The 16,573-nt window shown below is 37.3% G+C and overlaps 1 protein-coding gene across 1 annotated transcript in view; it reads right to left on the bottom strand.

Moving 5' to 3' along the window:
• Positions 1 to 4,939: 4,939 nt before the first annotated feature.
• The window catches only part of LOC139689885 (uncharacterized), a 144,564-nt gene continuing 132,930 nt past the window's right edge, over positions 4,940 to 16,573 (bottom strand). Inside the window, exons 16-25 of the mRNA XM_071586991.1 lie at positions 13,771 to 14,051; positions 11,945 to 12,118; positions 11,678 to 11,854; positions 11,341 to 11,550; positions 10,730 to 10,984; positions 8,983 to 9,309; positions 7,570 to 7,831; positions 7,056 to 7,202; positions 6,616 to 6,766; positions 4,940 to 5,250 (exon numbers count right to left, since the gene is read on the bottom strand). Coding sequence (XP_071443092.1) covers positions 5,068 to 5,250; positions 6,616 to 6,766; positions 7,056 to 7,202; positions 7,570 to 7,831; positions 8,983 to 9,309; positions 10,730 to 10,984; positions 11,341 to 11,550; positions 11,678 to 11,854; positions 11,945 to 12,118; positions 13,771 to 14,051 — 2,167 coding nt within the window. The 3' untranslated portion in view covers positions 4,940 to 5,067. The remainder of the gene's footprint in view (positions 5,251 to 6,615; positions 6,767 to 7,055; positions 7,203 to 7,569; positions 7,832 to 8,982; positions 9,310 to 10,729; positions 10,985 to 11,340; positions 11,551 to 11,677; positions 11,855 to 11,944; positions 12,119 to 13,770; positions 14,052 to 16,573) is intronic.

Raw genomic sequence — 16,573 nt, 5'->3', positions numbered from 1 at the left:
GACGACAGGAGTCACGCAGGAGTCACGTCATGGCCGCTACAACTTATTTACGAGAATTGTGTGATTAACACAGTCAAAAGCCAAAGAGAGGTCACAGAGTAATAGAGCCAAACATTGATTACCTTCAAAAGCCTTAATTATTTGCTTTATAACATATTTAACAGCTTGAGTTGTACATTTGTTGGGTCTGAAACCAAACTGAGTCGGTGTAAATAGATTTAAAGATTCAAAATAGTCCAGGATTTGGGTAAATACAACTGATTCAATGATTTTCGCAAGTGGAGAAATAGTTGTAATAGGACGATAATTGTTTGGAGAACTGATATCACCACGTTTGTGAATAGGAATGACCTTGGAAAACTTCAACTGATCAGGAAAATAACCAAACTGGAGACAGGAGTTAATGACAATGGCAAGAGGGTATGCTGACCAGTCAATTACAGATTTGATTGAATTATTTGAAAGCCCAAACATATCTTTACAATTAGAATTCTTGAACTTTTTTACTCTTTAATTATATCTATCTGAGAAACTTCTTTCCATCTAAATGTAGAATTGGTGGTGGGAATATTACATGATAGGTTATTAGCAGTGCTAGCTGAGGTTTGATTAATATTATTTATATCAGCTAAAATATTGTCAACCGAACTAATCAAGTAGTTATTAAAAGATTCAGAGTCTATTGGAACATCATCACACTTTTTACTTGATCCTGTTTCTTTTTTGATGATAGTCCAGGCTGCTCTGCATTTGTTGGATGCATTATTAATGTGGCTAACATTGGCATGACATTCAGCCAATCTGAACTCAATAGAAAAGTCCTTTTGGTTATTGCAAGTTATTGGCTTTTTTAAGATCATCACTACCACATACCTTATACTGTTTATATAAGTTGAGTAAATTCCTTCTCTTATTCTCAAGGTCAATATAAAACCAATTTGCCTGTAGATTGGGCTTATGTTTCAGCTGAATTAATTTCTTTGGGAATGCACATTCAAACAATAACAATAAATGACTAAAAAAAGTTGCAAACTTTCTTTCACAATCAGTATAGGTCAGCAGGGCATTCCAGGCGGTATTATTAAGCAAAGTTATGAATTCATAGACATGGTGTACAGTCATCTGTCTAACATACACAGTTTTGGAAGTTTTTTTATAGCTATTAACGCACAGCTTAGGGTGTCATGAAAAGGAGATTGCAAAATGATGAGAGACATGGGGTCAAAGACTTTGAGAATATAGTCGGATTTGTCAGTATTAGTTATTACATTGTCAAGACAGGCATTCAACCTAGTCGGTTCCAAATTGGCACAATAGAAATCAAAGCCCCCGAGAAGAATGTCTAGCTGAGTATGATTCCTTGAATTGGCAACCCATGTCGACATTTAAATCGATTCCTATAATGATAATTACGTGAAAGTTTTGAAGATCAGTTAAAACCTTCTCAAGCTGTTCACAGAACACATCAAAGTCTCCATTAGGAGAATGATAAATAGATTCTACAATTAATCTCATTCCTTTAAGGTACACAGCAACAATTTCTAAATGTAGATCCATACAAAAATGATGTAAATCCAACTGTTTACACGGGAGATCGTTTTTTAAATAGATGCGTACACCACCATTTTTGAAAGATTTTCTACAGTAGATTGAGCCAAGAGTATATCCCGTTATTTGATATAGATCACTTTCTCGCTCATGTAACCATGGTTCAGAAAGACACAGAATATCATAATTTGCCGAGTTCAAGTGAATTTCCAGGTCACAAATCTTGTTTCTTAGGTACTGAACATTTAGCACAAGGAAGTTGACAGAAAAAGAATAGGAACTACCTGAGGTTTTGGGAGTTTTCAATTGGTGCTCTAATCTTCCGGAGAATTCCGGCGGGATCTCGGAAAAAAATAATTGCCAAGGAAAATAATGCTGAGTCATAACCAAGGCACCATTACCTCTTTTTCCTTTAACTGAAAAAGCCACGACCACTGACTTCCAAGTCCTGGAAAACATGGCACCACCCCCCCCCCCACCTTCAACTTCCCCCATCCTTATCCCGATATGCATATATTCAACAGCTGTATGTGTAACTTGTACCAGATGACGCCACAAATCGGCAAAACACGATATACCGTAAAATAGAGTCTGTGGAAAAAAACAAACTAAGGGGTACCAATGGGTAAAATTACAAAAGGGTACCTTTGTAAGAATGCATGACTTAGTTTCAATTGATGGTTTCATTTTGAATTAAATTGAGTTGAAGCTATTCATGTGGTGAAAAATTCAAAATATGTATTTTATAAAGTGAGCACAATGTGAAAGTTGAATGATTAAGAGAATAGAGAATTATGACATGGAGGAAAGATGCAGAGAAACAAGTATTATACTGATGTGTCCAAGGAAGGAAGCAGAATAGAGTATTCAGTTCCAGCAGGGATTATACAGGATCCATCAGCATGAAAAGTAAGTATTTAGTCACTATACTGAATTTGCTCCCTCAGGAATACCTACAAAACTCTGGGATAAGGTGAGATGATCCAGATATATGCTAAACCTCTGGTCATTGGTTGAGACTAAGTTAGGAGAGAGAGAATCCAATGGAATATAAACTAAAATGTGTGGAGGTAAGTATTCATACTAATCTAAAGAGTCCATGGAAGGAAATGAAAACTTGATATCTAAATAGATATCAGATTCAAATAGTAGATTATTCATAGGGATTATAATATTTTGAAGGCATAATGCAAGATGATTTATTTTCTAAAGGAGTTAGGCATGCTCATTCATTGCTATTGCGACGCCATTTATAGAAATAAATCATATTCTTCAAGAAATGCCGTGTATTACTCTATATGAGTTATGCTTCATGGTACAATAACTTATTCCATATCTCTGCATACTTTCTACCCCCCTATAATACATAAAAAAGTCTACTACTATTTTGCAGTCTATTCAATAGACTGCAAAATAAGACTCACATTGAGTAGAGAAAAGGAGAACATAATTCGGAGTATTTGGCTCAAATAAAGTTTTGTGTAATGTTCTGAAGGTGGAATAAATAATAAATCACCTGGTCAACAATTACTAATAGGTACCGAATGAATTTCAAGGGCATGAGAAAATATATAATTTTCACAGAAGTCACTGAACAAGTAAAAAATATCAAAAGAAGAACCTAGCATACTCTTATGAAAAGTATATGCTATTAATACGAAGCCAAGCTACCAATTTCATAATTTATTTTACTGATTACTACTATTTAAATGAAGATGATGTCATAACTTGTCATTGAAAGCATTGCAATCTGACTTTATACTAGTGTTTATTCCATTTTATGAGGATAAGGAAACTCATGGAGACATCAACAATGATTATAAGTGGTATTCCTCTGGGTTAGGGTAGGTTTTTACTGGGATTTGTAACCACTCATTACTGTACTCCCAGGTCCTAAACTGCCCACAAACATCCTTAAATTCCATACTTTTACTATTCAACGGTTCCAAGCCGAACCTTGTGAAATCGCATCTTGGGGAATTAGAAAATACTTTTAAGACGTCACACATGTGATGAAACCCATTTTTCCACCGTAAAGTTTGGTGACATCTACAAAGTTTTTAATTATTAATACTCCATAGTACAACTTTTTCCATAGCTCAATTTATCTTCTACCTGCCTAAAGTCTACCAAGTATGTCAGTTGTTTACCTTCCTATACCTGACTTTCCCAGTATTCTCCCTTCCATCACCATCTCCAGCATCCAATGCCATCCGAAGCCCCTCAGTACCATCTCCATCCACTTACACTTTATCTTCTTCCAATTTTTCCCAACAACCTTTTCACTTCCCCTACAATTCCAATAAGTTCATTACTCTTTCCCTTTTTGTCCATATTTGTTCTAATTCACATCACAGAAGTCTCCAATCGACACTTACCCTCTTTCCTTAACAATCAAGTTTCCAAACACGTGCGCATTACTTTTCCGCCTACCCTCGTAATTTCCTTGCTTGTTTGATTCACATTTTTACACTTTCTTAAATGACTGATTAGGTGTCTTGTATGGCTTTGTTACCATACCTTAGTATTTCTCTTTTTGTGGAGCATATTTTTACATTATTATTGGGCAATCTACCCGTTAAGGTAGGTTTGTGGATGGACACAACTACCAAATAAGTATTTTATTACTCCTAACAAATATTTTTACATATAAGTGCATGTGTTATAAATCAAAATTTTTATTTTTTCAGCGCTTTCAACGCCCACAATTAATGTATGCTTAAAGTGAAATCTATTTAAAACATAATTTGAACAAAAATGAAACCTTGGTGAATGGTTTTTAATTACTTTACCGGTGAAAGGGAAATTCCAATGGGTATACTAATTTTATGCCAAATTTCCTATTTCTGATTAAACTGTTCTATAAGAAGGGAAACTTTACAAAGAATTGTTAGGGAAAGGGAATTTTATTATTGAGTCTCATCATTCACAGTTGTGAATCAAGAAGGTTAGATTGATGAGGACCTGGATGCTTTAAGACCACTACCATTCTTACAAACTGCAAGAGGAACCATCAAGTTTTCACATTATTGTAATATGATGGGTGGAAAGGGTGAATGAGGATTCAAAAGAGAAGGAGACGGGGCTCATTCCTTTCTCTTTGTCTGGACATTATCTCTTTCATTCACCAATGTTGTAATAATAGATGCACTAAATTAAATTAAGAGGTATGTCTATGGTACCACTCACAAGTAAAAAAAAAAACAGGAAGCGGAGATAGGAGGTTATGGTTGCCCTAAAAAAACAGATATTAAAAAATGTAAACTAGAGGAATCTGGGATCACAGAAAATGTGCTCATTGCTTAAGAAAATTGACCCCTTCTTCTCCTTTGTCCTCAAGTTGAGATTTGGATGGAAGAAGGTTGTGACAAATAAATTAAGTACAGCTTCGTAAAAAGTAAAATACAAATTTATTGTTCATTACGCTTCTTAAACCTAAAATATTAAATTACTGACCAGATACGAAATAGTCTTGGGCAAAGCCCTTTGCACCTAAACATATAGATTTGTTTTTCAGGCTTAGCCAAGTCTATTCACAGGAGGTGCACCGAAATCTTCACTCTCAGATTCACCTAATGATGGCAAGGCTCGAAACACAAAAGCACACTGAACTTTGCAGACATCGTCTCTCAGAATTGCTTCTGCACTGAAAGAGCGGGCAAGGTGGAAGCAGTTGTTAATCTTCAATGATTGGCAGATCGGCTGAAAGATAAAAAAAAGAGTATTATTGTCGAAATATATTTAATATAGCAAGTGAATGTCAAAATCAGTCCATCACTTTGTTTAAACAAATACATAATGATTGCCATGTATATTTATTTCAGATTCATTGCTGCTTCATCTTAGCTAGGACTCTTTTATCCATCTGATCCATATTTATTTATAAACATTTCTACTATTTCCATGTTATTTATTCATTAAATTTGGAGAATCTTACTCTAATTTCATTAATTGATAGGGAGTGAAAGAAAATACATGTAATGAATTAGCGATTTTGTTTACACATTTTTCAACATTTATTGAAAGACATTATCCAAATATGCAAGGAATCTTGCAAGGAAGGTTGCAAGGAATCTTCTTGTGGGGGTGCTGAGAATTATTTTAGCGCAGGCGGTGCTAGGAAATACTAATAAAGCACATATAAAGCGTTTGAATAAACAGCAGATTTATTCTGAGTGCTGTGGACAACAGACCAAAGTCAACGCGGAAAGATATATGCCATGGGGGCAATGTGCGCAAGAGGGATGAACGCTCGGCTGGGGTTGAGATGTGACTAGTTCCACGTGGGTCAAAATGCCTCCTCGTGGGTCGTGCCTAGGGTGACACCTCGCGGCACACCCCTGAATCGCACAAACAAATGAACATCCACATCAACAAATGAACCGCCACATCCCCCCCTTGGCAGATGCGGAGCATACTCTTGCAAAGAGAGAGAAATTGTAACTGGCACTTCACAAAGTGATTGTAAAACACACAAAAAAAATTATTTAACAAATGCCAGGTACATAATACCACACAAAAAAAAGAAATACTGTTTACAATAACACAGCAGCAACAAATAAATGAACTGCCACATCAACAAATGAACCTCCACACTTCTCTACTAGTCCCTGCTTTAATTACTCAGAGCACAATTGAGAAAATAATTCATATTATTTTCAGAATGCAATCATATTATAAATAATTATAAATGTATAATATATTTCATTGCTGCTCTAATAACATTAAAGTTCTCCAAAGATTTGAATCACATCGTGATTTGCATTTTTTTCATTTTTGTAGTCCATAATCGACCCCACAGGATATACCAAATTGAACTGCATTTGAAGATTATAGTGGTTTTTACAAATTAATACCTGGAACAGAAAAATTTTTAATTCTGCAATTTTTCATTTAATGAAGGGAAAGTTTTACAGCCAGATCACAGTTCAGATATATTACTACAGCATTTATTTTACCACAATATTAAAGAAAATAGTCATATTTACACAATTAATTAATGTCAAGAATTAGGAGTATGGGAATCACGTAGGTCTCAGTCTCCTATTCTATGCTTTTGAAACTCACCCCTTCAGATGTACATGTGCACATTACACAGGGAGATGTTCTCACTGCTGCACCTGATTCAATGTTCTGGCTGCTTATGGCACAGGACCTTCTTTGTTTCCATGGATTAAGATCAATTGATGCCAAGGCTCGGCATGGGACACGTGGATTCCTGTCAATTTCAAACACATAATGATAGTCTGACTCTAAAGTTGCTATAACATTTATGAATTCTGCTCTTATGTAATGCAACTTCAATTGCAATCCATAACTCAAAGGTTGGAAGCACATGCCCCAATTATAGAAGCAGAATTTGAACATTGAAAAGTTCAGTAAAATGAGATCTTTCAGATCAAGCAAATATCACTTTTTATTGAACCCAATCAGAGCTCATTGAAATATAAAATTTATCAAAAAATATAATAAAAAGAGAAATAACAAATAAGTGAATAAGTACTCACAAAAAGGGATCCACAAGATCCAGAAGAGATCTCTGAATGGTTTCCACTTTATCACAGTTGTCACATACTATGCGTGCGAGGTTTGCTTTTCGTATTTCTGAGAGTTGAGCTTCTGTGAACCTCACTAAAGGATCAGCATTTTCATACCTAGGTAAAGAAAGACACTTTTCATTTCATTTTGAATGTAGTGTTGATAAGATGCAACTTCTTCTTGGTGGCCACAATAATTGCTGATAATACATAACAGTTTTTTTGAGTTCAATGTAGGCCTTAATTGTTGCCATTGTGATGACCAGACCTTGAATGTGCATCTATTATAATATAGGCTTCCCCTTCTTAAGCTTTCAATTCACCTTCCCTCTACAACCTTTATACTGTCACTGAAAATTAGAGTTTATTGCCTACAACTATGTTCTGTGACTTGCAAAGGATATAGTCACAGATGTTCTTCAGTACATGGTTGACTGAAGGGTGGATGTTTGGTTAGTGACGCTTATCTTGTGCATGAACTCACCAGAATCGATCACACTTTCTGAGCATGTTGAATTGCCGCCCAATGATGCATGCAAAGGTGGGGCCAACAACACCACCTTTGAGAGCAGTCTCGGCCAAACCTCCAGGGAAAAGGTCAATGTCATCCACATGCTCATAAAGGCGACGCAACCGTTCAACCAACACCGATGGGATTTCTTGCCTCAGGTCATCAAACGATCTTGCTCGTGTCATGTTACAGTAAGCTCGGTATTCATTATATCCAGGAATACCATGGTCCCTTGCTGTGAATAAGAGTGTTAAATAATATTAGATTCTTTGGAAAAGCTGTTTCCATCTGGAATTAGTAGATATTTTCAGGAATACTATGATGATTTATGAGAAATACATACTAACTTTAGCTGATAACCTAAAGCTTGGACGTACAGCTTGGTAATTAAAGTGATGGTGTCACATTAAAATCCCTTTTGAAGAAGGCCATGGTAGACCAAATCAACTACCCAATCATCTCAAATAATATAATGGAAGAACATGTGAAGAGCTAAAGAATGAGTTGATGTAATATGTATTCTATTACATTTCAGGGTGTTTGGATAACGTTAACAGTTTCAGGCTTAACTTGGTGGAATTCTTTCATGATGAGGGTAAAATATAAGAGAAACTTTCCACTTCCACACACTTTCAATGTTCTATGACCATGGTTTCAGGTGAAGTTTCTCTTATTTTTTACCCTCACCTTATTTGGATCATGTTATTAAGGGTTTGGGATTGCAGCAGCGTGCAGTGCAATGGTCCATCAGAGCCTGCCCAAACCCAGCCTCAGACAACTCGTTCCACCATCTGCTATAGCTAGAGGACAGTGATGAAATGCAAAAGGGTATCCAAAAGAATGCTCAGAACATGGCTCACAATTCATGTACTTTTAGAAAAACATATATTTTGCAATATTTGGATATCAAGAATTTTAAGATTTAAAGTTGTCAATTGATTATGAATTTTGTCATAAATAAAGAGATATTACTTCCTTCACAAAATTTTAACATGAGATCTTTGTGATGTTTGGCAAATGCTGTATGCTAATCAAGTCAAAAATCCCATATGATTTCTTGCATGAATGCACTATGAAGTTTTATTCATTGAGAGGTGCTATTATGCCTCTCAAGAATACATTCAAAGGTGGGGCCAAAGACACCATCTTTGAGGGCAGTCTCATCCAAACCTCCAGAGAGTAAGGGTCATAGGGGCATTTAGTCACCACTTATGGTAAGGGCTGGGTTGAGTTTGTGATTTTTTTAAAATTTTTTATCATGCTTGTACTACTTCTCTACAAATCAAGAAAATATCTTCAAATAATTGCTTCCTGCAATAAACCTATTTATAATTAAATATAAACCTGATAATAATGTAGTACAAAAACAGTTAGTGAAAAAATCACCTCTTTGGATGTTGATGGCAGCAAGGTCCATGCCTGAGTAAGGTGTCCTTCTATCTTCAAAAAGATGATTTGTCACCTCAGAAGTGATGAACTGATCAAGTGTTTCCATCGGTGTGGCCGCCAAGCCTCGGATCAAATCATCAACCACTCCGGCACCATAAAGAACATCAGGGTTGAAAAAGGTGTCCCTCAACCTGACTGGTGGCTCCCTGGTCACATACTTCACATCAGCACGCTCCAATTGAGGTTTAAGAAGGCTGTGTCCAAATCTAAAGGCTGCTGATGCAAACTCATTTGCTATAGTAGGGTCACATTCTGGGTCATATCCTGGGGGAAAAATTTCAAAAATCAAGTGTCAATTGCTATATGAGATATTTAAAATATTAAAACCTCTTTACCAAGATATACAATTGAAATCTGTTAAGATTTTAGATCCAAATTTTTTTTAAATATACATAAAATTCATTTTTGGAAATTCTCAACTATTCTAACCTTGGTTCTCATTTTAAAAAGCATCGCCAGTCATGACTTCATGACTAATATGGGATACATTTCATTTGAAGCAAGCATGTTTTTGAGGGATGATAATAATCAAACATTAATAAAAAAGGAGGAGATCATGAATAGAGAAAGTCTATAGTAACTAAACTCTTAGGAAATGAAAATATGTAACAACTCAAAGGCTCTACTACTGTATACTTCACTGTGTACCACACTATTAACTAGCTTACCACTTTGAATTCAGCAAGCTTCATCAGCTCACTGCAAGAAATTTTTGACAATGTTCCACTAATATACTATATATACGGCAAGTATACAATATTATACCACTTTGACAATATACTACTCATTTCATAATGATTTGATTTTTCTTAATCTTCATTAGAAGGGAACTAATTCCACAAAATATTTCTTACCAAATAGATAATCTTTTGAAAAGATGTTTAAATATATTTATCCACCAGCACTCGCAGAATGTTAACAATGGCAAAGCTAAATTTTGTAATAATGAATAGTTTGTTAAAAGATAAATACTTGAAAATATTATTCCATTGATTATTGTTACTTGTCCGATGACACTGTCACCAACAGCAGGTCATTAAAATGGTGAAGTGTGTTTAATTTGGAATAAAAAATGGATATAAAGGAATTGTTTGTGAGGTTAACCCACGGTACTTTGGTTCACTGGCAACAGACGCCTCAAGCCTCTCATAATTATACAGGGCAGTGCCAATTGAGTACCGTAAACATGCTCTCCCCTTCTGAAACTTAATTTTGTTAAACAGTGGACACTGCTAATTGGAATTTAAATCAGAAATGATCAACTATAAAGGATAATTCCGAAATGAGTAAATTGTCCTGTGGACACATTAGTTCATCCTTATGTAATTTGTTTCCCTGAGCCTTTGCCTCATGGCAGAGCTGGGCCTTATTGCGGGTGACAAATATTACATTGTTTTTCCTTAAACATATTAATATGGAAGCAGAGAGGACAGTTCTGATTTTAAATATTAAGCAATGCAGCATGATTAACCATCACTCAAAGGCTTCCGTAAATCAAGCATGTTTTGATAAATATGTTCCAAGCAGCAAAAGTGATTGAAATCACTGAAATAAAGAGACACATAAAGGAGGCAATATGAAGAATGGTTTGAAAGAATGAGAGATGAAATATGTGGGATTGATTTAAAATTCATGACTGGGTGGAAGAGAGTCACCGTATAGCGGGGGATTTGCTCAAACTCACCGGTGAAGTATCCATCAGGAAGGAGATCCAAGCCATACTTGGCTGCGCCCTCCATTCCCAGCACCCTTGGTAGGAATTCATTGTATGTAATGTGCTGTGTGACTGATGAAAGGATTCGCCGTCCCTCCCTGTGCAATTCCTCATCTCCCCAGTGTGGGTTCAGATTCTTGAGTTCGCTTACAAGTCGATTATGTTCACGCAAGAAAAGTGTGTGCAAAGATGTTAATCCAGGCTGCTCACTACTTCGCGCATCACCTGAAGGGATAATTGAGAGACATGATTTGTTTCAAAATCTTAAAGTATTTTTGGAGATAAAATATTGGAATTTTAACACTTTCAAATTTTTTTCCTCTACTAAATGCTATTGAATCAACTTTAATTGATTTTGTCAAAATACCCATCATATGTTGGGAGTCCAAATGAGCAAATGCAACTCAAGAAACTTAATTGTTTTTGCTCCAAAGGTCAGCTGATATGATAAAATTCAATAGAATAAATTATCAGAAAACTGGAATACTAATAGAAACATTATAGTTTTATATTAATCAAAATAGGTTCTATAAAATTTGTGGAATCCAACATTGGCGGTTCAAATGAATCATTCTGCTAACCTGCTCTGAAGCAGAGTCCAGAATCTGACTTGCACTCTGGATGGGTGGCTGTGGTCGGCAGCAAGGGCTTGAGCCCTCGACCAGCGGGCCTCGTCACATTCATACGGCCTCCAGAAAACTCCCTAAGTGCTCTGGCTTCACACACATCTGAGCCATATACAAATGAAGCATCCACAAATGCTGTCACCTGGTTCAGCTGCTCCCTCACACCTTGTGGTAATGAAAGTTTGCAATTCATAAGTCTCGTAAATATCTTGTCACTAACACATTATACTAGCAAATAACATGAATAAAAGCCCATCATCAGAGACAGGGAACAAAAAAGAAGTAAACCAACCTAGTGTGAGTTGTCCTGGCAAGGATCTAATGACAGGGATACAAAGTGGCTGGCCATTGGTGATGTTGACCCTGGGGAAATACGGGTCTGAATCTGGCACTGGTATGGGAAAGCACTCGGGGTGAACAGTGGCCACGGAGTCACATGCCTTGCAGTCAAGGATAGTATCACCAAATCCTTTGTGGAGGAAAATACAACATATGAGTCATCATGATAATTTCCTCGTGATAAGCACTTATCACCCGATTGATTAGCTTAGCTGCATACCTTTGTGGACTGGAGTGTGAGTGAGATCATGATCAAGGAGTTGCCCAAACTGCATGAACATCAAAGAATATCGCACATGTGGGTGGCTGACATCAGCATGTATACCGACTGATACAAGACGGGCACTGGGAAGTTGTCGTCCAGCTACTGACAAAGCTCTTGGCGTACTCAAACCTACGATAGAATAAATAGGGGAATTAAAAATTATTAAGTAAGCATTGGTGTGTTTCACACTTTTAATATTGGTTCATTTCTTTACTGATGGAAAAATATACACCAAAGACTAAGTAAAAATCAAAATGGAGAGAACAATACGTTAATGCTGTTGTGGAAACTCATGAAATCGATGATTCATGATGAAAAAAAGGATCATAGCCGGGATTTGATAAATTTCATCTAATTTTCCTCAAAGGGGCTATAAAATATTGCAAACATTCAGGGGAAGGAGTTATCCGACATTGCATACATTTTTTGGCTGAAAGCAAAGCATCTATTATTGAAGAGATGCTCCTTGTCTTAATGTTAACATTCAGACTAACATATCAAGTCGGTGACATGAAAATGCCCACTGCTTTCATATCAGGCATTTTATTTTCAGTTCATTAAAATTTTTCATTCCACAGAATTACTTGGAATTCCATTAAAAATCAGCTCCATTCAAGGAATTTTTCGAGAACACAAATTAGGCTTTGTGATTGAGCGATCGTGCAGCTAACTTGTGAGCAAGTCACTTAAAGTGAATCCTTCGGAGCAAGAAATCTGCTCGCTCAACCCCATTCATGAGGGCATTCAAAATACCCAGCAGTAGAAACAATTCTTTCGTAGTATTTTATTGAAATTATGAGCAACCTTCACAACATAATTCACAAATATGTCTTTCGGAATCACAAATATTTCTTGCACCGGGCTATATGTGCTTAAAGGACTAATTTATGAGAAGTGAGTTGGCATGAAACCTATGATGATTTGAATTCTGTCTTGCAAACAAATAGATCTTGCAAGAGGATGTACAAAAAACACAATGTAGGATCAATATCCAGACATTGTAATGGAGTTCTATTATTATAATAGCATTGGGGAAACATATTGCCTCACTTTCCTCAGATAACACATAAAATATTTGAAGGACATAGCTGTAAGAAATAATATATTTTTGAAAATTTTCTAAAATGTTTTGTCTTCCTTCTTTTGCCTTTATCTTTGTTTTTCTGCATGCCCTCCTCAAAAGTGTTACCCATATCATTCAAATCTTTCATTGCAGGTGCATTAAGAATGACACTCCTCCATTCTGCTTATTCTAAGCGATAACCTCTCATGCCTCTTTGTGGCTTTTAAAGAGTTACAAAATATGAAAAAAGAGCTCATAATGGTATCAATGATTAATAAATACGTAATTAAGATTCCCAATTGAGATACATTCTTACCCATTTTCGTAGTGATTCTTTCATTTACTTTATTTAATTATCCAAAAATTTATCATTGCAATGAGGCAATTGTCATGGTGGCAACAGTCAAGTCTGGTCAATGGTCACTCTTACAATGCTTATACATACATACACACACAAGAAAAACAGATAGGAGACAACATGCTCTCATATACAATGACACTCATAGCACTGAGATCACTGTCTCCATGGCAGCCAATTAGGCTCTGAAATATGGCTGAAAAAATTGCTGCTGCCGAAATTAGAACTTGTTTCTTTGTCTCGGAAGGAATTTAATCCAATCCACTTGTCACTCATCTCAGTCAGAATACTATATGGAGTATGAAAAAGAAGGTAAGTGAGTGAACATGGCTTTTCGGCTTAAGCAAAGATATTACTCACCATCTTCGTAGGCAGAGGGCAGGAGACGAATGAAAGCTCTGAGGGATTTTCCAACTTCTGGTTTGCGTAGGTTGTTGCACCATCCAGTGACACTACGGTATTTGCTGGTATGATCACACGGAGCTGTTTGTTCATCACACTTGAATACCTTTGGTATCTCCACTGCATCTGAAACATCAATGCCTGGTAGTGCAGCAGTCAGCAGAGCTCGCAGACTTCTCTCGGTTGCCTCATCTGAAGCACTTTGTGACTTTGACCCTGCCTCATGGTCCTGTAGGTGCCTGAAATGACGTACATTATTGCTGCCATGACCTATTTGTGCATACTTATTATTGACTGGCTTAAATAAATTCAACCATCAGTCATTTCTGATTTAGGAGAATGCATGCAGTCATGTAGATGGAAATTTTATGCAGTAATGTACAATGTCATTTGAGTGAGCCATTAGCATAAAGTGGCATTAAATGAGCCATGATAAAATTTAAAATAATACATAATTAAGTGGGTACATTCTCACTCATAACTGGTCCTCATTCAATCAGATTTTTATCACGTACTGAACAGAGTGATTATTGATTATCCCTATCTTGTCTCAGATACCTTACTTAATACTTGAATTCAAAGGAATTTCTTTGATCTAAGTTTAGTAATCAATCAGTCCAAGCTTAAATTTGAAATTAATTGACTCAGCTGCCTGAGTATTTTTTGGCAAACTGATGACCCTATAGGCTGGCATGGTTTCTTCCTAAATAATTTTATTTGAATTTAATCCCATATGTAATATATAGCTTCCAATTTATGATAATCAAGGTTTGTTACAGGATGAGGCTAGTTGTTTGACATTTACAGACTCAAATACAATATGAAAGTAAACGTTAGCAATCAAACAAGAGATTTACAACAGCCATTCAGAAAGTAAGAACTTATAATTAAGATACATACTTTACACTTTCAGGCATTACTTTGTGGTATTGTTAGATGCCTTCATTGAAAGAGTTTGTAATTTTCCACTGACACATTTTATGTCACAATGCAGTACGTTTCACCGACTTGCGGTATCATCACAAACAAGTCATTCACACAGCTGTTGAATATATGCCCATTGGATAAAGGAGAGGGGGAAATTGAAGGTGGGGGGGTGGGTTTTCTGGGACTTCAAAGTTGGTGGACATAGTATTTTTGGTTTAAGGAAGAAGAGGTGGTGGTGCCTTCTTTATGACTAAGAATTCGGTTTGGTCGGGGTTATGGGGGGGGGGGGGGACATGGGTGGGGGCGACTACTTAGAACCATTGAATTTGTTTACCCTGGAGGAGAAGGGTGGCTGTGTATGGTCGGGGGATTCTTCAAAAGTGAGAGTCAGTGGCTGAGGAAAGAGAAAACAAAATGGAAAATGGTATTGTCTTGATTCCCTCCTCGGACTACAACCTTGACGTGGTGGAAGGGCTTGTGCCTTCCGATGACCCCTAGAGCTGTGCTGGCGGGAGTAATAACTATTGCTCCTGGTAGGGTCACCTATGCCAGATAGGTCGAAGGTTAGGAGCCAGACGAAAGGTAGTCCACGCAGCGTCTGTTCCTCAGTGAGGCGGCTGCAATGGCATCTGACCCCAGTGGGGCGGCCAGTAAGTGACAGTGTCAGGTTAAACACACTATTGAGGAAGGCAACGGGAAACCACCTCAATTATCATTCCCAAGATTTAAATAATGGACAAAACAGAGATTTGAGTCCTGGCAACTACGGGGCTCGGCCGTGTGTCGTGCCCAGCAGCGGGGGAGGCAAGGCTTCCGCGGTGGTCATCCCACGAAACCCTTGCAAGGGAAAACCAGCAGCAGCAGGAAAGAAGACGCAGAGAAGAAGACCACATTAGTTAAAATAGGAACGTGGAATGTTCGGACAATGACGAGGACAGGGAAATTGGAGAATGTTAAGCGTGAGATGGAAAGAGGGAATATCGATATTTCAATGCGAGGTGAGATGGAAGGATAGCGGGGATTACTGGAGTGATCTGTATAGAATAATATACAGCGGCATGGTCAGGAGCCAACGATGGGTTGCCATAGTATTAAATGAAGAGGTAGGAAGAAGCGTAGTCAACATAGAACAGGTAACGGATAGAATACAAGTGGTATAGATAAAAGCAGAACCGACGAACTTGTTTATTATTCAGGTATACATGCCACCGAGCAACCATAAAGAAGAAGAGGTCGATAGGATATACGACCAGTTAGAGGACATGATCGCGTGTGTTCCTGCAGGGAAACATTTGATAGTGATGGGGGATTGGAATGCGACGGTAGGCGAAGGAAGAGATGGTGATGAGGTGGGGGACTACGGTTTAGGCACGAGGAATGACCGCGGGGAGAAAGCAGTTGAGTTGTGCAGGAGACAGGGGCTAGTCATCATCAACACTTAGTTTAGACACCACAAAAGATGCAGGTATGCATGGAAAATGCCAGGTGACTCAGGAAGGTATCAGCTAGATTATATCCTGGTTAGACACAGGTTTCGGAACAGTGTGAAAAATTCGCACAGCTTCCCAGGAGCGGATGCGGACTCTGACCACAATCTAGTTGTTATGAAATGTAGCGTCCGTTTCAAAAAGATAAGGCAGGGGCGGCGAGTTAGAAAATGGAATGTAGAAGCATTAAATGGTTTGAAAAGGAAATAATAGAAACAGGCGGTAGAGGAAATCATGGGGGATGGTAAAGAGGAAAAATGGGACAGTATTAAGAAAGGGTTGTCTAAAGCCGCAAAAGACACTATTGGAACCGTTAACACTAAAAGGACTAGGAAATCTTGGATCAC

The sequence above is a fragment of the Hetaerina americana genome, unplaced genomic scaffold (assembly GCF_022747635.1).
Source record: "Hetaerina americana unplaced genomic scaffold, ioHetAmer1.1.p SCAF_29, whole genome shotgun sequence".
Taxonomy (NCBI): domain Eukaryota; kingdom Metazoa; phylum Arthropoda; class Insecta; order Odonata; family Calopterygidae; genus Hetaerina; species Hetaerina americana.
This window is presented reverse-complemented; position numbering and strand designations above follow the sequence as displayed.